Here is a 23,159-nt window from a genome sequence, read left to right as displayed (position 1 = left end):
TTTCATTTTTAAGCAGCTTCTTATAGCTTTTTTTCCCATCTCCACACCTATACTGCAATTCTATATCTTCAAATACGCTGAGATGAAATCCCACCTAAACTACTCAGAGTTGCCTAAACATTCCAAGGTCAAATATGTTTTACTTGTTTTGCACCTGGTTTCCAGACTCTGGGGTACAGCAAGTTTGCACATTCTCACTTTGATTGGCAGGTCTGAAACTTGGGATCTGAGACCTGGGTGCACAGGGACTTGGCATAGCACAACTAAGCTAAAACAGCAGATCTTGTCAGGGTACTGTCTCATGATAACACAGTGGGAACTGGCTACATGGAATATAGTTGTAGACATATCTGTGGCAACCTTCTCCTTCATCTCTCAGCATGTATTTTATCCACAGAATATTCCCAGAAGTGTGATGGGTGTTTAGAAAGCTCACAGATAAATCTTAGTTTTTCTTTGCCAAAGCGATAGCAAATGTGCAAACAGTATTTTTTGTCATATCAGTTCAAAAGATATCTAAAAACAGAATTTCCTAACCCTGCCTCCATGAGAAAAATGATGGCATAAAAATTAACATTTTAAACACTTTATCTAAGATAACATAGAAATTCATTAAAATTCTGACTTTCAAAAGAGCCTAAATTTTTGTAAGCTAGAAAACTTAGATGGGAGTCCAAAATACACTTGCATCTGCCCTACTATCTCACCTTTCTGACAAGTATCTACATGATATATAGCAGTGACATATTCATTCCATTGCATGAAGAGAAAAGTGTTATGAGCATGTGCTTCTTGAAATTCTTCTAAATGTGCATCCATGACACACCTGAACAGGTTCTAAACGTGCATCACCAGCTCTGCAGAAGTGCATGCTGAGAGGATCATTAAGTGCCACTAGGACACATCTCCTGCAGGAATGAGGCCAGGAAAAGCCTTTTTATTACTTGGACCAGAACAATTCTGTAACAAAGAAGGAGGAATTTGTCTTACCTGTCTGTGCTGCTGAGAGACTGGATACTGCAAACCTGAGATTTGCTGGCTTTGCTGCATTTTCTGAAGCATCATTTTTTGCTGCATTGCTAGGGTTACATTAGGGGGCCTCTGGAGAGACTGGTTTGGGAGAGGCTGAGCAGTTTGTGGCTGTGGCTGTTGTTGCTGCTGTTGCTGCGGCTGCTGCACAGGAGCTGAACCCTGTGCCTGCTGGGTGTAGTGCAGAAGGGCAGGCTTGTTTTGGGAACCCAAAACCGAAGGCATCTGCTGGTTTGTTTGCTCTGAGTTAAAGTGAAACAAAGGCTTTGTGTTGCCATGATGCTGCTCTAGAGGTGGCTGCGCACTGCTGATAAAGTTTCTGTTGAGGTCCTGAGGCTTCTGTTGCATGATTATGTCCATGGGATTGCTCTGGGGAGTGGTTGGTTTATAAACATAGTTGTTCATCCCTTTTGTCTGGTTTCCATTCACTGGCACCCCAAGCATGGCTGAGCTTTGTGGGCTGAACTGCTGCTGGCGAAAAGAGGGACTGGGGATTTTCTCTTGCACAAAGGGTCCAGGGGAAGGTCCTGATGGAGACAGAGTGGACCAGTTGGCTGTCTGGTTCTGCTGCTGCTGTTGCTGCTGAATCAAGGCATGCTGCTGCCGGTTGGCTGCGATCTGTTTGAGCTGCTGTGCATGAGACACCTCACCTTGCCAATTAGGCAATGGCCGAGTGGATGCAGAAGAAACCTGTGACACCTGTGTTTGAGGCACCGACGGGACGGGTGAAGAGGCAGACATGGCAGTGGGAGCCATCGTGAAGGCTGGACCTGTAGAAGAAGGCCTCATCTGTGGGGAGCCCACAGGAGCCTGATTCATGCCTGCTGCATACTCACTTTTTATCACCATCTTATCCATCTGCAGCGATCTCACAGGGCCCCTCTGGCTCTGCTGCCCAAGGTCAATGTTGAATGGCTCATCTTGTTTTATCGTGGCATTTATCATATTCTCTAGCTCAACATCACTCATTGGTGGCACCGATATGTTAGTCAGTTCATTAAACAGTTCCTGAAGCTCAAGATCCATCATTTGGTCCCATGAGTCTTCCCCATATCTGTTAGGGAACATGTTCTCATGGGATGTCTGGCCATCTAAGTGTTTGCTGCAGGACATTGTTTCTCCTGGTTCTTTCTTTACCTCTTTCAAAGTCATATTAAACATGTCATTCCCACTGGCATGGGTATTGTTTGCAAGGCTGCTGGCCTTTCTTTGTGATCCTTGCCCCACAGTCATAGTTCCTGACATTGACTGGCTTTGGCAATTGTTAACATGTTGTCCACCTTGTCCCACTGGGATATTGTCACCCACTCTTATCCTCTTAATGTCAAGGAAAGAGTTCTCTGAAACACCATTGGACCTTTTGTTGACAGGTGACAGATTTACCACCAACTTTCTCTTCAAGGAGCCTTGAAGCTGAAAGAAACAGACACAAAAAAAAATCATTAGATGAATACCAAAGAAATAATTTAATTGCTTGAAAGGCAAAAGGCAGGTAGGCATTGCTTAGTTCAGAAAGGTCCTCTGGGCTTTTTTTGGTCAATGAAGCTGTGCAGAACTGTAGGCAAATAGGCTTTAAGTGGTGACTCTCCCTGCCACCACAGCATTTTTCGAGCACTGCTGCCTCCTGTTCATCACAGACCCCCTTCCCCCTCACAGGTGTGATGAGGGAGGGAGATAGCCAGAACTGTAGTTGATAAAGCCCCTTTGCTCCAGATCTACTCCAATCTAGCTGTGCCAGACAGATCTAAAGTATTTTAGACAGCAGATAGAAATGCAGTCATGAAATCTGCCCTTATGCCTACACGGTGGTGCAGTTTTCATTTTCCCAGTTTTGGTATAGGATCCAAAAAATATTTTTGACACCTGTAGAGTCCAAAAGTCCTTGAACACATTATAATGGCACACACAAGATCAAGGCATCCTTAGCTTATGTAGGTTTATACTGGCCAGAGATGTGTATGATTAAAAATGTTAGACATTAACCTGTTGAAAACTGAGAATGAGTTCACTGGAGCCATGTCCGGTTATGTCAGCCAAGGGTCTGGTCCATGATGTACTTACTGCCAGATTATTTCACAAAGATGTACATTAATACATTAAGCCCTTGTTGTTTATGTTCTGAAACATCTCTCATAAAACATACAGTCCACTCAACACTGCTCTGAGAATTGTAACTCTGTTTTCTTTTCCTTGACTATTTACAGTGATACTTCCATTTGCTTGCCAGCCCTGTGGGCCTACTGAAGGAAAAGAGGTTCATGGCTCTGTCTGCCTGATCTACTCATCTGCTGTGGCTGTGCACACAAATTCCCACCCCATGCACAGAAAACAGAGATGTCAGTCCCATGAGCTGAAAAGCCTGGACTTGGTACATATGCCCTCAAGTAAGATGCAGATGCCCTCAAGAAGAGTTGCTTTGCACACAGTTCATAAAAGAACAGATCACTTTTTAAAACAAGGGCAGCTGTCCTATATTTAGCCCTGTACATTTCATCTTAGAGGTCTTTTCCAACCTTAATGATTCTGTGATTCCATAGAATCATTACCAAAGGGGCACACAGCGAGGAGCATGCACATGCAGCCCTTGCAGAGCCAGCACACACTGTCCCTGCTTCAGCCAGGAAAATAAGCAGTGAAACACAGCTCACCTTCTGCCTTTCTGCACTCGGGCAGAAGTGCAATGGCCCCAGAGGCATCAAGACAATGCCATCTGAGAAATACCTGTGTGTGCCAGTGAGAAAATAATAAATAATGCCTGTACACATTGTGATACCTTGGGAAGCTACAAAGGGCAGAGAGAACTGAGAACTCTAATTCTCCAGTTAAGTGAGGAAGAATGATTTATGAGATCTTCCATTACATGCTGTTTCATGTACAGAAGTCCATGGGCATGTAATACTCTACTGTGGCCTCTATGCCCTTCAGTTTCAGGCTTACCTATAGGTAAAAGCTCTACCCAGTCAACTCCAGATGTGAAAAAGTCTACTCTGAATATAATTTAATTGCTTGAAAAGAGTTTAACTGAGAAATACATATTTCCTCCTAACCCACTTTTCCATTCGACTCTTCCATTGCATCATCAGGTCACTGAGTTTAGCCCTTACAAATAAAGTTTGTAATTTCTCCCTCTGACACTGAAAATTCAATTTCATATTTCAAGTTAACTTTCCAGCATAGCTTTTGAATCACAGATTCATGTTTTCATAACGACAAACATGTTGATGCCTACTTGTATAAGTCTACAGACTATGTGCATGCAAGAGTAATTAATTGTCACTAGGTGTCCCTCACTGGGGAGGGGTTTTGGTGGTCACTGCAAAGAGCACAGACTGTCTTGGATTAGTATGTTCCTTCTGACACATGAGTCACTGTACTTTCCTTTGGAACAAAAAAAAGGTAAGTTGCACTTCCTTTTACCATCATCTTTGCTGTCAGTGTGTTTATTAGAAACCATGCTCGTACACTCAAATTCATCTTCCTGGGAAATGGGGAAGTCCACAGGTCATTAGAATACATGACTTGGCAGCACATTTTGCTTTCAGATGTGTTGCTGACAGAAAGGCCAAACAGAGTACATCCCCTGCATATGTATATGTTTTATGTGGTTAATATGGCTTTCTGAGTTAATTTGGGTTTGCTTGACATTTTGAAGCAGAGGGAGCTGTTTAAAAAACTCCACATTTTCAGGGCACCTGCACCAAGCTTTCTGACACAAGTAAAAATGCAGGTGTTACATTGTGCTGCATGTAGTATCCGCTTTTCACTGCATTTGAAGTAGCTTCCAGCAGATAGCAGGGTGAGGTGGGTGAGCTGGGAAGTGGTTTGCCACACACAAGTCAGCAGCAGAGCCAGGCAGAGCACCATGATCTCCAGACACATCCCTTAACCAAGCACCCCTCCCTCAGCATGGCCTGGAGGACTCCTGGTTTCATGACATCTGCCCACCAAAAAGGGGACTGTACATTTCTAAAGAATAACAAGAACAACTTACTACATCTCCCCAAAACCTTGCACACATAACCTTCGGAATGCTGACAACACCATCAGTCAATAGATGTCCACACCTTAAAGCAGAAATGAGAGCAAGTCAGGCTGCAAAGGTGCAGGGAACTCAGGGGACTTCACTGAGGCTGCTGAAAAGGTCCTGATTTCTCATCCCCCATGAGTTCAGGATATGGAGGGAGAGGGCATGGGAAGATGTGAGCAGCCCACAGGGATGAAGCCCCCTCTACCTCCTTGCACTGAGCTGCTACCAATTATATGTTGGGGGGGCTTCAGGGGACTGGTCTGTGTTTGTTCAGGAAGATGAGCAGTGTCCATCACAAGCCTCTCTGAATGCTGCCTTTTGCAGGGCACTGCTGCCCCAGCATTATGCCTCTTTTGTTAAGAAGGAAAAGGACTAGGGTTCCGTCACCAAAATATTTGCATTTTTCTAGCAATCACATTTTTTGATTACTGACTAAAAGTCAGTACTCAAGCCCTCTTTACCCAAGCAAAGCACAGACTTTTCAGAAGGAAATAAAAAACAACCAACTTGCCAGATTTCAGGCTCCATCTCTTTCAATTTGCAAGCTAGGATTGATTTGGGTCAGTAAACATAAAGCAAAAGTTCCTATAACATACCCAGGCACATTCCTCAGATCAAAGAGGCTTGTGGTTACGCATCTCAAGCTGCTTGAACTGTGTAATACTGAAAGGCCCTGTGATGGGAAACGAGTGACATGACAGTAAGTGGGAGAGGAGGAAGCCCTCCATGCCCAGCTCCATCCCACAGGTAGGTGGGCAGCACTGGATGAACCATCACGGAGCACAGGCATTTCCTGGCAGCATGTGTTACTGTGGGACCTTTTGCTGAGCAGGCTCTGGTGAGTCAGCGTGAGGTCATGCACTTACAGCAAGGCGCTGCTGGATGATTGATCTCCTGAAGTCAGAACTGAGATAATTTCTATGAGACAGCCCAGTGCTGTTCCTGGACAAAATGCTTGGGGACAGCAGAGGGCAAACTCTAGAGATGACTTGATCTAAATGACCCGGTGTGATACCATGTCCTGGGCAGAGGGACATATATAATATTTATAAGTTTTATATTTAAAACTTATTCAGAGTCTTAAAGGAATTTAAGAGAAGCAGCTTTTTCTCTAATGCTCTAATGCTCTCTGACACCAGGCCAAATCAGCAGGAAACCCACTGAACTAATAATTAGGGCTCATCAAATCTGGTACCAAATAACTTCTCTTTCGCAAAAACAGAAAGGCTTTTGCTTCACCTTTCTTTTAGTAGATTTTTTTTACTAAATATAAAACGAGAGGATTTTGCTTTTTTTTTTTTTTTTGGCTCATTTTATTTTTCTAGAAAGTGGAAACAAAAAAATGTTTTGGTGCAAAAGCACAGCTTGTCAATGAGAAATTTTAGAGATTGTTTTCTCCAAAATATCCATATTGAACAATATTTTTATCACATCATTGATGCATTTCTGATATTACTCATGTGTATTCACCTTGTATTTCTTTCCACAGGGTCTATCCAATATAGTCAAGAAAAGAATTGTCTGTGTCAGCAGGAAATAATAGCCTATCAGGTTTCTCTTTCAATAAAAAAATCTTATTTTTTTGCATTTCATATAGATTCAGCAGTTGGACTTCCTTTAGAAATTGCTCTTTATGTCATTTAACACTGTGTAGGAAGGAGCACAGTGCTCGACAGAGCTTCTAGACTAACCATCCAGCACCTTGAGTTTCACAGCTCTCAGGACAAGTAAAACACAAGCTGTCCCTCTGACTTGCCTGAGTAACTCCATAGTGCCTGCAGATCAAGCCTTTGTACAGGGATTTTAGTACTGTATCAGACTAATTTTGAAATGTTTATAGCTGGACACTTAAGACTGGGCCAAAACACCAAAAATACCCCAAGGAAACTACAGAGAGAATGCCACAGTTTGATAGCCTTAAGTCCCCACTAAACCTTTCAATGGAAGACATAAAAGGAAGAATCCTCCCACCTTTGTTCTCCCCACTCTCACAATTTCCTACAAAGGTTTGCAGTGTTCTTACATTGTGCGGTGGTACAACAGGGATGGAACTCCCCAGGTGCTACTGGCTGAAACCCCACACTGTGAAGCAGGCAGTGTGGCAGTGTCAGCAGTTCCTGTGGAACGGGATCTCTGATGATAGAAAAGCAGCTCTGGATTTTGGGCGTTTAATGCAGAAGCAGCAAACAAATCCACTTTAAAAGGTCCATTTTGGATTACCTAGACTTTCTCACAATATGTGTCGACTGCACTGGAAACAATGGCTACACTGTAAACAAAATACCCCATATAGCTGGGGAAGCAAAAATGTAAAGAATTACAGGAAAAATATGAAAAATATTCAAGCAATGAAAATTGGGGAAAAAATTCCTTTCAAAGGAGGAAAAGATGCTGAATGATACTTATTTATGCTGTGAAAGCACCTTTGCATTGCAGGGCTGGACCCAGCAACCACCCTTGAGGCTTAGAGCCTGATTCTGAATGACAGCAACTCTCAACTTTAAAATAGTGTTTGGCAGTGTTTGCTGCCATCAGTATCACCTCCTGTGGTGTTCAGAGCTGTGCCAAGCTGGGGAGCACCTTTCCAGGCAGGGACCAGGGCACACCAGGGCAGAGCCTCCCTGTTGCAACAATCTCCCAGCATGCAGGAGGAGCAGATGCCTCTCTCCTTTCCTTCTTACCCCTTCAGGCAGACAGGGTGGTGGTGGTGACTCACACCATGGCCAGCTCCAAAGCCACAGAGGCACCCTGGGGCTGACACAGGGATGACAAGGGGCCATCTCTGAGATGCCATCTCTGGGGCCACCACAGCAGCTAGTGCCACAATCACACAGGTACCCTCAAGGCCCATTTCTCACTACAGACTCAGTTTTGAAGGTTCCCATCACCACTATTTCTACACATCTGAAATCCTTTGGCTCTGATTGTTCCCCTTCCTTCCCACACCCAGGAGAATCACGTTCACCCTGGTGTCTCTCCTGAAAATCTCAGTAGTGTGATCCTCTTCTGAGGACCTCCCCCCAGCCCTTCTGCTCCTCACTCTCTTTGCACTGCTCAAGTACATTTATTTTTAATCTTTTGTCTTCACTGCAGTATCTACCTGATATGGCTGAGGATGCAAGCATGACAGTAGTCTTCAGAGAGATTTTAGCACTCTGAGTTGACCAAGTCCAATCTGCTGGATGATGCTGATCTGGTAAGCACCATTAATTTTTCATGCAGCACTGAGTGACAGAGTGGAGGCCTGGGCACTGTGCACAATGGAGAGCAGCCCTGGGAGCTGGCGTGTCCTCACAGCACCCTGGCTAGGACAAGGTGGCTCCTCCATGGGTGCAAAGAGCTGTGCAGGGGTAGCAGGAGCTGTTTCTTGCTCCAGTCAGGTTGAAGATGCTCAGCTCCAGGTGTGGTCATAATGTTCATAATGAGGGGATCAACTGTTCTCTCCGAGCCTGAGGAGGAGGCACAGGTGCCTTCAGCCTCACACTGTTGGTGAGCACAGCAGTGTGAGACAGCACTCCTGCACTCTGCCTCACTCTCCTCCTATTTAGCTAGCCAGCTCCAGGCACCACTTGGATGAGCAGGGTTTACTGCCATGAGAATTTTACTCTACCCATCCCAGCACTCCCCACTGCCCATGCCTGTCCTCCTGATCCAGGTATCCATACAGAGCTCTTGCAGTTGTCTCCTGACTCTGGCTGGTCCTTACATGTAAGCACCACAGGCAATAATAAAGCTGACTGAGAGGCAACACAATTTTCCTCCCTATTTACTGTAATGTTTAGTGCCACTAAAACTGAATTTATAGTAACAAATAAGGATGTTTCTTGGCTGACAAGTACCCACTTAATTTTCATTAGCTAGGACAAGGCTGGAATAGCAATCAGTATGTTAGAAATCCCACAATTTACCTTTGCTTATGGAAAAATTATGTCTCTTGCCAACTGAACATACCAACCTAAAAATGCATCTATATTATTCACAGTGTACTGCCTAGAAACATAATGTCAGGGCTTTGGTCCAAGTTGCTGAAGCACAATAATTATATTTTTTATGCAGATTTTACATCTGATGGATTATAAAATATCATGTCTAGTCACAGTCTTTTAGAAAAATAGGAACACAGAAAAACAATAGCATTTTAACTAGGTCAAGATTGCTAATCAGAGTGTAGCAGTCATTACTGTGTGCAAAACAAATAGGCATAAAATATCGGTATTTTTTTATCTTGCAAGCTGTGTATCTGTCTTCTGGAGGAGTCTTTTCTGCTTGCTCTTTCTTTCTTTCTTTCTTTCTTTCTTCTTTCCTTTTCAACCATGAATAAATTAACAATCACTTTGTGTGAAATCTACAGAAATTTATGTCAACATTTATTACCATGAAATGTGGAACAAAGCATAATGCAACCTGAGCTTTGGGAAATAGGACTGCTTAACTGATCCTATCCTGATGAGAAGGAAATATCAAATGCATTATAAATGCTGACAGGATGATCAGGCATGTAAAAGAGGTCATCCAATACCACCCTCCACACTGTTTACCAGTTTCATAAGTCAGCTTAAGGTATTAAAAACACATACTGTCTTGCACAGGAAGCTCCTAATCCTTAAAAATGTGGCTGCTGTTATTTGATTTGCCTCTTAGAGATCAATAGCACAGCAGATTTCACCTAAAGAAAGATGCTGAGAGCTGTTTGGTCCTGGTATTCTGCTTAGCGCTGCTCCCAAATTGTTACTCTGTAGGCTCATTAGAGCACATATCCATGGCCACATGTGGGCTTTTATTACCTGTCTAAGCACCCATCCCCTCTGCGACACTCTGTTATCAAAAGTTCAGTCGTTAGAGGAAGACAGTAGCCCTCCATCCAGACTTGGAAGATAAGGAAATATCTAGACTGTTTCTCTCTTCCGCAAATCATTGCGTCACACAGGACACTCAAGTCAACTGTTTGGCCTTGAGGTCTTCTTCAGGGTACGTTACAGTTCACAGGAGATCCAGTCACCACTTGTCAATTGGAAAAGAAAGATCCCTTCAGCTTATTGCCCAGTCATGCTTCCGGCATCAGACTCCATCAGCCATGACAAGGAGGGCCCATGTCAGTGAGAGCCGCCTTCCATCACGCACCAACTAATACACTTAATGAGCAACTGGCAAAATGGCTTCCTGTTATAAGGAAGGAGTCCTGACCCTCTGCCAAAACTTTAGTGGAGAAGTGATGTTTAGGATCAAATCCAGGCCTGCAGTAAGAGGTCTCCTAAAGATTGCTGCACTTACTTGATGGTTGGGTTTGACCTGTATTAGCCTCTTCGCCCTGGCTCTCACCCGTCATGCACGGTCACCCCATCAAGGACATGAAGTAAGAGCAGTACTTAAGAGCCTTTTTCAAAATCTTCAGCTTAAACATGCAGTGTCAGGACAGGGCAAGTGCACCCCACTGAGATTGGGACCTATTTGAGCAAAACAGGCAAAAATTTTGAGGGCTTTGGAGGGTTTTGAAACAACAATTAAAGAGCTTTTAAGATACTCCTATGAAGGGAACGGATAATGGAAAGGACAAATAAAAGAGAAATTGATGAAAGTTTATATATTAAGACTCTAACTGATTAACTGCAGATCAAGAGATTATTTTATTTCAGTGTATCATTTCACTGATCATATTATCAGTGAAATGATACACTTTCTAATCCAAAGTGGATAGAGTCTGAGGAACTGCATGAGAGATTCAGAGCTCATCAAGGTCTAAAGAGGGACTGATCATTTTTTAGGAAATGGGAAGATGCTAACTTATATAAGGTGATGATGACATATTTAGAAGAGGATGAAAAATATTAAACATCAAGGCTAAAACTAGTCTGTGGTCACTGAGGACTGATGGTGCAGGGGAGAAAGAGGTAATGGGGTGGAGTAGTGATTTTTGTAGGCATGTCAAGGTGATTGTGTAACTTCCCGCATTATATTTGTCATTGATATTGATGAGATGCCTCCAGGTTTAGTAAGAATACAAGTTCACAGCTCTTTTATTCCTAACACTTTAGGAGTCTGGAGGAAAACTGTAAAAATGAGATTAATTTGACCAGTATCTAGGTCATTCTGGAATATGAAGATCAATATGGAATTGTGATCATTATGGAAGGTCATTAGCAGGTTACAAGAAGCCCAAATAATTTGTTGTCTTCGACTGGCACGTGTTCAGGTGAGTTTTTGTTATTTGGTCTTTCTTTAAGTATCATCTTGATGAGAAGGTTGAAAGAGTCCAAACCCATAAAAATGGCCAGAGAGACTGAATGGAAAGGTTTGGAACCAAGGAATCACTCAGGAATGAATGCTTCAGGAGCTGGAAAAGGTCAGTGTGAATAGAGGGGACCAGAGCAGTCCAGGATAAGAAAAAGTCACCTATAAGCCAAAAGGAAACCCCAGCAATACAGGTACTGAAAAGCTTCCAAGACCATCCTTAAAAGGAACGTGAGAAATGTCAAGCAGAGCGGAGAGGGTGAATTTGCACAGGAGGATGAGAGGATGGTTGCACAAGTAGACAAGTCAAATGCATGGAGACATCTCTAAAGAAAGTGAAAATAAGTTTTCTAGTTTTCTCTCTGGTTAACAATGAGAATATTTTATAGTACAGATCATCTAGCAAAAGCCTGGCTTTTGCAAAAAGATTTGCTTTGGCAAAAGGGATTCAAGGAGATTGCATCTAGGCAGGACTTTCAAACCTCCTCAGGGATGGGGTAATGCTGTTTGCACACTGCAGCCCTCAGGTCCTTTGTGCTGCCCCCTGAGGCAAAGCCCAGCTGCTGAGCACCCACTATGGTTTGTGCTTGGAGCAGCAATGCCAGTGACAATCGGTGCTCGGGATAGCTGCAGTCAGCAGCTCATCCCCACCAGCTGTGGCAGTAAGTGACAAGGGGTCACCACACATTTGGGTATTTTTGGCTGCTATGATAGTTTTTTGTGGAAGAGGCATGAGTGGATTCATTATAACTGATGCTTTCTATATGGCTTATTTTCCTATGTGCGCTGATCACTCGTTGAGTGAACTCATGCAAACAGAAACAGCATTGAAAAGTTAGGAGTTCAAGGCCTCTCAAATATAATAGCCTATCTCAAAGTCATATTTTCCTCCACAACAGCCTTGAGTCTTTTTCTAGGGTCAATTGTAATTGTTGACTTTGAAAATTCAAAATGAGAATAATTCCTTGTTTGGAAATGACTGAGTGCAATAGCATCTCCTTCCTGATGCAACACACTGTGACAAGGGCACACATGCCTACAAGAATGGACACAGGTACCACAACCATCCCAAGAAACAGCATTCCTTCGGCTATGCAGTGAAAATCTCTCAGCCAAGGACTCTTAGGGATCTCTAAAGTACAACCAAGATTTGTTGCATCAGAGTTGCATCACTTTTGTAGCCTACACATCATGTGTGCACTGCTCTGCTGGCTTGGATAAGGGACTCCTGGCACCTGGAGTGAGTCCCCACTGAGAGTCAGGCAGTAGAAACCCTCTGCAGTTGTACAGCTCCAATGCTGTGTCCCTTAAACTTCATTTCTGCAGGCCACTAACACAGGAAAGAGTTCACTAGCTACTGTTTAATTTACCATGTTACTCACAGAAAGAAAACAGAAGTATTGTGGCAGGGGCCTTAGTGGAGAGTTTCCTAGAAGACCTTTGGGATCCTTATGGTGGACCTTTGGGATCCATCATAAAATGATGGAGCTGTGAAGGGACCTCTGGACATAGAACCAGAGAATCATAGAATGGCTTGGGTTGGAAGGGACCTTAGAGATCATCTAATTTCAACTCCCCTGCCATGGGCAGGGACACCTTTCACTAGATCATGTTGTTCAGAGCTCCACCCAACCTGGCCTTAAAAACTTTCAGGGATGGGGCTTCCACAGCTTCTCCCAGCAACCTGCTCCAGTGCCTCACCACCCTTGCAGTAAGGAATTTTTTCCTAATTTCTAATGTGAATCCACTCTTTTTCAACTTGAAGCCATTCTCCCTTGTCCTATCACTGCATGCTCTGCTTTCAGCAGAGCTACCAACAAAGTTACATCAGGTTGCTCAGGACATTGTCCAGGCAAGTGCTGACTGCTTCCAAGGATGAAGACTGCACAACCTACCTGGGCCCCCTTCCAGCTCCCCTGTTTTTCTTTACCTCTAGTCAGCAATTTCTGTTCCTTTCTTCTCATCCTTTTGTTGTTCACTTCTAGGATAGAACTGGTATGTAACTGGAAAATTTTGAATGTAGAGCAAATGGAGGGAATGTATAAATTTGACTCGTCTCCAAGTTAATGACATATATGATGAGGGAGGAGGAGGAGGAGATGAAAGCAATAAATGACAATGTACATGAGAAATGTCAGTCTCTGTTTCTGCAGAGATTCCTTCAGGGAAGGCATCAGATCAGTAGTTTTTAAATGACATAAACAATCGAAGGGTTGACTGAGCAAAGTGATGCTCCATCAGATGAATCTGAGTTGCTAAATAATGCTTTTGCTTAAGCCTGATCCAAAGTTAATTGAGATACACAGGTCTTTAAATGGACTTTGCTGGACTTTGTTTCTCTGCTCTTGATTATAAGATTCCATGACAAGGACTTTATATATTTTTTTGAAAAATACTCTTCATGCATTTAGACACTGTCAAACACATTAATAACAAGCCCTATTTTCCAGCTAAATTTCAAAAGACACTGATGCACATTCAGCACCTCTGAAAAGCAGACATCTCTTCAGGTGTCAAAATATGGATCCCAGCATACTTTTGAAAATACTAGCCAGGATACATATAATTTTCTATTTTATAACTAATGTGAAACCTTTCACCTTTATGGTACCATTTAATGGGGACTAGAAATCATTACAGATGAAAGGCTGTACAACAAGCTACTATATTTGAAACTCTGGAGGTAGCAGACTGATTCCTAGTGGACAAATGGCCATATCAATCTTGAAGCTAATTAATTTCTTTTGCTCTTTGTATGCTTTTCTTTCCTGCATAATCCTTAGCTAGGAAGCTCTGGGTCAAATGTGCTCAGAGGGCACGCACCAACTTTCCACTGTCAGAAAGAGCAACCAAAAGCTCAGGGCTGTCAAAGCACTTCCGTGAAACTTTCCTTGCATATTACTTAGACTAGGTTGGCTTTGGTAGATGCATATTTGTTCTCATTTATGGTGTGGAAATAAGCATTTTATAGCCTATTAAATATCTAAAAAAAAGAATCAAAGTTATTTCTGTCTAGAAATAAAGTCTTTGTTCTCATAGACTCTTCTGTCTATGTTGGTCTGTACTTGGGAGAAGCCTTTGGGAAGGCTTTCTTGGGATATGGACCAAATCAGAGCAGCCTCCAGGGCAGCTCTTGCTCTGGCAGGCACAGATGAATTCAGTCTTTAAGTCATCCATCAGGTACATTTCACACACACTGTAAAATAGAGAGGTACATTCCCCAAGCAATTCAAATTCAAGGGACCCCCTCAATGCTGATATTTGTCTGCATATACGGCCTTGTTTGTGAATCTGTACTGAAGCCCAATACAACAGTGAGCCAAAATCTGTTGCCGTAAACAGATGCAGCTACACTGACCTGTACCAGTGTCCTATTAAGAGCCAGCCCTGAAGCCTGAACTCTGGATTACGAACCAGCATTTACTGGAAGCACGGATTGCAGCAGGAACTTTTGTTGGATGCCTATTGCAACAGATTCCTCGCTACTTTTTAAAGTGCCTCTAGTGTTGCAGGCTTTTACTGAGGGAATACAATGGAGCTGGCAGGAAAGCCATAGCTCTTCAACATCTCAGAAAAGGGGAAAAAAAGGCAAAAAAAAAAAAAAAGAAAAAAGTGCAGCAGTCCTTAAGGATACAGCACTGCTAGGTAACTGGGACAATGAATTAACAAGGACTGACTTTTCCCTCCCTCTGTTTTCAAGGATAGTAAGTAACAAAATCTGGCAGGCTGAAAAGCCCCTGCTCAGAGGATAGAGACAAAGAGGCTGGGCTGAAATTCATCGTGTCAGTTTAAAAAGGCAGAGTTTTGCATTTACACAATATGCCCATTCTTGTTCTCTTTGACTCATGGAAAAATATTGAACATTGGACAAGAATGTAGGAATGTGTCTGGTGTCTGATCTCCGCAAAAATCGAAATGCCGTTTGCATTCACGTAAGAAATGAAGACTGGCTGTCCGGGCTCCATTGATGTGTAAAGAAAATAACAGTAGTGATAGCAATATCATTATAATAACAGCAGTAACACAATTTTTAAAACTGGCTGTGTAACTAGTACAGAGCACGAACCCAGGCGCTCCTGGCCCTCAGTCCCAAACACAGCTCAGTAGAGATTTCTAGACCATTTGCCTGTCGCAGCAACACAAAGGCTCCTCTCCACTGACAGCATCTGAAAGCACTGCTAGTTTTCCTGGTTAGCAGAGGTTAAAGCTTTTTATTGCTTTTTTTGCCTTTAGATGCTGTAATAGTTGCAGTGCCTATATTACCATCTATGGCAGACAGGCTGCGTGTCTGCCAGCTGTCAGGCAGCCTATTCATCTCCAGTTGCCTTTTGCCTACTTTCTGCAGCAGAAGAATTTCTCTTCACTGGATTTCATGTGCTGGAGTCCAGTTCCTGCCGACGTTCCTGCTGCTTGTTTTTAAACCCAGGCTGGCTACAAGCCTGGGGAGCATGGGAGCCCACAGCCCTGAAGAACCTGGGGCTCCTGTGTCACGTGCAGCTTGCCAGCCAGACAGCGATGGCTCTGGACAGGGCAACATCATAAAACTGGCCCTGTGTGAGTGGGGATCGCTGGCTAATCCCAGTCATTTGCCTCTCTCATTGGCTCGAGGGAGAAGCAACCAATGGGGTCACCATGACCTCCTCTAGGATACACCAAAACACCTTCCCTCTCCTTGTCCCATGGCAGAGATGTGGAATCTGGCTACTCATCCTCTGCCTAGAACCCCTTCTTCTTTCCTCTTCTCACCTATCTAAATTATGAGGTCTGTGTGGAGGGAATATTGTACATGTAATGTCTGGCTGCTCCTGACCCAGGTGTTTCTGGAAATTCCCTCAGGTACCTGCCAGCATCATTAGGCACCAGTATATCTCTGCTACTGCTCTGATTTTTAAATAGAGCTGTGCAGGAAGACAGGATGGCCAAGTCTCCAGGCCATAAAGTCCAGATCCTATAATCACAGCCCTCTGCTATATCATCTTTTGCCTAAACAAATCATGTTCCTATTAAAGAGAGGCCCTGAAATAATGAGAGGCAATGCTTGTATCTAGTGGTTGCCTCTGCAGACCTGCATATTTCCGGACCCACAGTATGAGCTCAGTGACTCACTCATAGGAGGTGGAGAGAGGATGAACAGCTCTGCCAGACCTTGTGACAGGGGTAAAATAGATCATTCAGTTGCACGATGTTTGTCAATTTGGTGTGTTTATTTTAAATTTTTCCTAGGTGTGACCCAACTCATCACCTCCTTACCCAGGCTGTGAGAAACCACTTGAAATTTTGCTCAAAACTCTAAGGCACAGTCTCATAGCTCACAATTATCAAACCCTGAGTAATGGGTTGCTCTTCCTGCCTTTCCTGCTATACGAAATGCCTACAGAAGAGAAATGGCACCTTAAAAAGCCTCCCTCACACAGGCCAGCCAGGAAGCCCACAGCCAGAGGCATTTGCCCACCTCCTTGCTCCCCAAGGAGCCTAGGTTTTGAGCTTCTGAATTTAACAGAAAGACTGCTGTAGACATCAGTGTGTCTTGGATCAGGCTCCAGCTACCCAAGAGAAAAGACGGGCTTTGCAGCCCATCCAGATGGTTAACAGCTTTACATACAACCACTGCCTTATTAAATCGACAGTAAATTAAATGAACACTTAAAACACTCAACTGAAAGTGCTATTGACTGCAGTAATTAAATTGAAATACCTAATTAACCACACCAGAATAGGAAATGAATATATCATGAGGCACCACTCTGTAGTGACTGAGCCAATCAGATGCTGTCTATACCTTAATTTGCGCTGAAATAATTTTTAAAGGGCGTTTATGATTACTTAAAGATGTGTTTATATAGCACATGCATATATATGTCTATATATACGTGTGTGTATATGTACATACACACATACAGACACATATTATATTATTATATTTAAGTCTTCTGTCTGAGCTTTTAGCCTTACATTGGCAGAGACATTAATTCTAGGTCAGCCACCATCCTCCAAGATAAACTCGCACATTATTAAAACATCTAAATCAGAAGGATTACAAATGTCCTGCAGCGGACTTTTTTTCTTTATTAAGAACATTTACATGAAGGTGTCTGCAGTTTCAAAGCCATTTCAGACTGAGGCCAAAGTGAATGTTTGGGAAAAAAGAAAAAATAAGAAAAAAAGAAAGAGTCTTTTTTTCTATTTAGCCTGTGCTGTCAGGTCTCTCTGCCTGCTGCTCTAACCACAGCCGCCCTAAAGGAAAAGTTTACTTTTAATTAAGAAATCTAAGTGTTACGATTCTTAGGCTCTGAGCCTCTCTCCCTTTCCTCCCCCTCCTTTTTTCAGTTAGGAGTGGAAACTTTATCTCACCTACAAAGGCACACTTTGTGCAAATTTTGATAGAATGCAGTGATAAACCTTCACTCCAGAGGAGTATGGAAGATTCTCAGCCATATCCTGCGACAGGCCCTCCCCAAAAATGTGGTGATTTTGGGGCTTCCTCAGCTCAGAGAGAACTTGGGCATGGCCACTCCACTCTGCTCTCCCAGAGATGTGCACAACACCCTGGCTCTGGTTTTGCCTTTGTTTGGAGGGGAATTTGCTCCCCACAAATCATGAAACTGCAGCTCACAATAGCAGTACTTGGAATGACAAAAGGTCAAACTGGGTTACAGTCACTCAACCCTACTGAGTTATTTGGGTAGTGGCAAGAGGAGTTATTTTTAATGACTTCATGTCTTGGTCTCATAGACAATAACCAGAGAGTGTCTATGAGCCTGCAAGTCTTAATCTTCAGCTCAGGAACCAACAAATCCCAGGAAAACAGCAATATGACAGGGAGGCAGGCATGTTCCAAATTTGGAGGTTTCAGCAGGGAACACATTTCCTTTCATTTCCTCAGTCATCCCACTCGTCCTGGCATTGTCCATGGCATTTCCCCTGCCTCATCCTGGGGTGGTGACCAGGTCCTGTTTCTGCCTGGTGCTGCTAATGGCTTCATTATCTTGACACCCAATGGACAAAGCTGAGGCACGTGCCTCTCCTTGGTGACACTGGACCCTGCATCCTTTGGGACCACATTCAAAGAGTCTGAACTGCTGTTCTCCCACCACGATATGCAGCTGGGGAAGACAGAGGTGACCCTACCATGGTTCTGCAGTATTTTGGAGAGGTCGTACAGGTACCATTTCTGTAGATCCTCTCTTTGCTGTTGTCATGCCTCCATTTTGTCCACTTCCATATGTTTTCTGAACCAAACTGATCTCTTATTGTTCTTCTTCTCATAAGTGGAATTGCAGCCCCTGTGGCCCTCTGCCACTGTTTATGCTGGCAGAGACCAGTAGATATTGGCAGGCAAACTTGGATGGGGTTCACACAGTGAGAGGGCAGGGAAGGAGGAAAGGGCACACTGTGGCCCTCAGTGCCTTTGCATCCTTTGCAGAGAGCATGTCCATGGACAGAAGGAAGGGAGGTCACCAGGTGGGGTGAGAGCTCTCCTAGCTGCTCAGGAGACTGGACAGGTTTTAAAATGCTTAGATATTTAAGGTACCTTAGATCCTGTCAGGTATTTGTAAGGCCTGTAAAACCCTCGCTGTGGAAGTCACTCAGCTGGCCCCAGAAGCTTTTGTCTATTTATCTGACAATGCTTCTGAATACATCGTGCTGCCCACCCCATCTTGTGAAGAAGAGGTCATACAGACAAGTACAAAATGTGTGCCGGAACAGACACACCCCAGGCTTCAAAATACATGGACATGCCTGAGCAGCAGGGCAAAGCTGGGCTGCTTTGGCCATTCCTCCTTCCCTCTGCTGCAGGGAGAGGCGGGAGAAGCGAGCCTGCTGCTGACCAAGGTGTCCCACCTTGATGCCCCTGAGATGCCCAAGTGACCCAGCCCTGACTGAAGCCAACAGAAAACTTGTAACAGGCCCGAAGGCCTGTCCTTGCTGCATCGGAGCCTAAATGAAGAACCTGGCCTGGACTGCCTGGCTACTATTCAAAACGGCTCTCAGTTATAAAGAACAAATTGTAAGTTCTCATGTGCCTGGCAGAATCCAAACTAGTAAAAGAAAAGCCTGTAAACATCATTCCCACTCAGGAACTGTGCAGTGTTATTTTCTGACCCTGATGCACTTTGATATATTGCAGAGCTACACAGGTTGAATCTCCCCCTGATGGTCTTGAATGAAAAAATTTCAAAAGGTTCCTCTCCTTTTCTTTCCCTCACTGCCTAATACAAAAAACCATCTCATTTTGCTCATGTAGATCTAAAATGATGACATGTAGCTTCAAGTACAGCAGGGAGATTACAAGCAAAAGCAGTTCACGAGCTCTAATTCTGCATTTACCTGCTGTGAGAAGCAGGTCCCAAAGCCTGTACCTCTCCAACGAGCCCTGGGAGTGCATGAGGGATTTGTTTACATGCCCAGGGAACAAAGTCCTGTCATGGAAATTCTGAAAAAGGCTTTGCTGAATTTTACTTTTCTATTTTCCAGCCTAGTTGAAAGGAAGCACAGCTTCTCTGAACCTGAATCCTCCTCCACTGGCAGATTATTTATTAAACAGCAATGGTAGGTTGGAGCTGTTTTCACTTAAGGACAATTCTTTCAAAGCCTAACAGAGAAGCAGAGTTGCCATAGTTACCTGAGCAAGCCCTCAGCACAGCACAGTTCCTTCCTACAACCCAAGACTTTAGGTCAACTTGCAAGTTTTTCAGACAAAGCTTAATGGTTTGCTATTTCATGCAAGTGAATTGCATTTATCAAGCAAGAAGGTAACGTGCAAACCACGGATAGGATTGCCCCCCCACCCTTTCTTTCTGTGCTGATCCAGAAGCCCATGGGGTTCACACCAGCTGGAAATTCTGCAGGGTATCTGGACAGCTGGGGAGGAGTTTGGAGTAAAAACACATTTAGATCTTGGCACTGGTTTCAGCCATCCAATCCAGCCCATCATTAACAGCTTCTGTACAGCACTACTCTCCTCTAGGGGCTGTAAAAATGAACAAAACCTTTGTTCAACCTAAACTTCCTTTCCTTGTCTGCTGTTCCTGCAGACTTTCCATTCTAGTGGTCCTATTGTTTCATTTGGAAATGTCAGAGAGCTGCACAGTGTGCCCATTTTATAGGGAATATGTTCCATTTTAGGATGCCAAAATCATACATTGTATTGTTCCACAATTAATTTACTTGAAATTTGCATGAGTTCACTATGGCTTGTCTGAAATGGTCTTCTTTCTTTCTTTTTTTCTTTCTCTTTCTATTTAATTTTTTTTCTTTTATTTCCTTTCTTTTTAAGGCCCCAGTATCTGTATTTAGATTGGTAGCTACTGCAGACACTTGTTTTGCACCTGAACAAATAGGATTGCTGAGGACAAGATTAGCTCCTTTGTGCAAGCCAATTTGGACACTGGGCATCCCAATGAATGGGCATTTTGCTTTTGAACATCCCTTACTGGAAGCAGCAAAAAAGAGCAAATACCCTGATTGTATCTGTTAAGTGGGTCATTCCTACAAAGGGAACTGGAAAATCTGCCTGCTTACTCACAGTTTCCTTCAGTTCTCCTTGTTGTAGTGCTGGAGAGAGCAAAAGGGAGAAGAATGTGCATAGAGACAGAATTCTCCTGAGAACCTGATGAAAATCAGGCAATCCACAAACTGGCAGTCTTACCTCCCCACAGTGCCCAAGTTTCCACATTTCTCTGACCTTTTCCCCTCTCAGCTTCTTCCCCCAGCAGCTTTTTGTCATGGTTTCAGGCACAAGTACATCCCCACCAATCAGCACAACTGCAATTTAATTAGGAAGCAGGCAAGATGGTGTAAACACAGGAAAAAGTGGTCACATATATTGGCCACTTCTGTCACTTACAGCAAAAGTTTTGTGAGGGTCTTGCTAAGGTGCTGCAATGTGGGATGGATAATGTTGCTGACCTGGGACCAAAGGCTCAGAGGGATTTAGACCCCTTAATCCTACTCAAAATTAATGGAGATTAAGTGTCAAAGCTGAGCAGCTGTTTAAACTCCACTGGAAAACTTGAGCCTGAGTTAATATGGTGCCCACTCAAGCAGTCCTGCTGGCCTCAACTCCCCTTTCTGACCAAAATGGATGAAATGCATCTCAGAAGGCATGAGTTCATGCAGGCATAGTGCAATTCAAGTAGAAGATAGCAAAGAGGATCAGGGGACAGAGAATAAAAGAGTAAAAATTATGAGACAGGGAGATAAGGATGAGAAGGAAATGTGACAGGGGTAGAAGAGCACAGAAAAAAGAGGAGATGATGGCCAAGTTGGACATGGAAGGAAAAGAGGGAATGACCCATCTCAGAAAATGAGGAAGGAAGATCGACAGTGTATGATTTAGTCTGAAGAATAATGCAGGACTTAAGCTGTCCTTCATCAGCAAGATGCTGGTGAACTAAAGAATAAAGAGAAAGTGAAGCAAAGGAGTAAGGATATTTTTTTCTCTCTATTGAGGAACTTCTCTATAAGCTTTAAGGGGCAGCTTATTTGTGAAATATATGTCATTGTCATTACTGAGCTTTTGCAGGATGCACCCATATTACAATCTTCTTTTAAATAGAAGGTTATATTCAAATACCATGTTCTTGGCTGGGTGATTGACACAGGGGACATTTGATTTCCAGAGACAATAAACATAAAAGAGCACCATGCCACTGGAATTTTGGTTACTGAGGGTCTTTGCATTTTCCTCCTCTCCCTGCCAACACTGAGTGCATACCAGCCGGATTTGACAGACTAGCAGGAGTCTCAGCAAAGCAAAACTCTTACAGTTTTCATGAAAATTAGTGGCTGGGAAGAGAACATCCAGTAGATAAGGGAAGTGCTGGTTGAACCCACACATTTTTGTTCACCCGAGGCTGGCACAGGTACAAAGTGACCCAGCTGGCATCTAATGTCTTTTGCCTGGTGGGAGTGTTTTAGAACACAGGAGAAGGATCTGGGTGTGTTGTGTTTGGTAAAAAGAATGAATGCAAAGGGACAATAATTCAAATCTGTAAAAAAACCCAGCTTTTTTTTTTTTTTTCTGTTCCTTTACCATCTCAATTTTCAGCGATAAATTACCCTGGATGATTTAGGCCATAAAAGCTTTTGAGTCATCTTCAGTATTTAGCTGTGAAAGATGAGACAGTTCAGTTCAAATCACTCATCTGAAGACATGTTAAATAATTAACAGTATATAGTTTGCAATGCCATTTACCATCCCACGGGGTTGCTAGTCCTCTGACCTTGTAACAGCCTTATTTCATAAACAACGCTCCGCAGGGCTGCACATTGACAAAACTTCTTAAAATAAGGAACTGTAATTCAATATCAGCCTGATCAATAAGTGTGGTGGAGCAGGTAGTTTGTGCTGGTTCTTTTGGGCCCCAAGTAAATAGAGTGAGCTGAACAATAGGGAGAACTGCAAAGGAAAGAAAGGGAATGTGGTATACACCAGTGCCAAAGCTTGAACACATTCATACTATGTAGTAAACTAAGGTCACTGCCTTTGTTAAGAAAATCTTGGCAAATTGCATCTGCTGTAGAGGTCAGGCAATTATGTTCACAAGGAAACACAAACTTGCACGTTATTTAATGTTTCCAGCCTCTGTAGCACAGTCCTACGTCAGTTTAAATATACAACATCCCTGATGAGTAACAGATACTGCTGAACAAGCTGCTTTCCTCCAAGCTCAGTTCTAACAGTGGTAGAAACATTTACAGCAAAGTTGGGTTTTCACTGAGAACAGCAACCACTTTGAAATGGAAAAATATTGAGAACAACTCAAAATAAAATTGACTACTTTATTTTGCCTCTTTTCAAGTTTTCTATTGTATGTGAGTTTTATTTCGCTTTGTTTCCAGATTACTGTTAGTTTTTTGTCTTTGTCATTTC

General features: G+C 43.2%; 1 protein-coding gene across 1 annotated transcript in view; it reads right to left on the bottom strand.

Annotated features, from left to right (window-relative positions):
* The window catches only part of MAML2 (mastermind like transcriptional coactivator 2), a 207,484-nt gene that overhangs the window by 60,797 nt on the left and 123,528 nt on the right, over positions 1-23,159 (bottom strand). The window contains exon 2 of the mRNA XM_054269933.1: positions 991-2,442. Within this exon, the coding sequence (XP_054125908.1) occupies positions 991-2,442 (1,452 nt within the window). The remainder of the gene's footprint in view (positions 1-990; positions 2,443-23,159) is intronic.

Source organism: Melozone crissalis, unplaced genomic scaffold (assembly GCF_028551555.1).
Source record: "Melozone crissalis strain CALT ecotype California unplaced genomic scaffold, PUWL_Pcris_2 ptg000008l_1, whole genome shotgun sequence".
NCBI classification, from domain to species: domain Eukaryota; kingdom Metazoa; phylum Chordata; class Aves; order Passeriformes; family Passerellidae; genus Melozone; species Melozone crissalis.
This window is presented reverse-complemented; position numbering and strand designations above follow the sequence as displayed.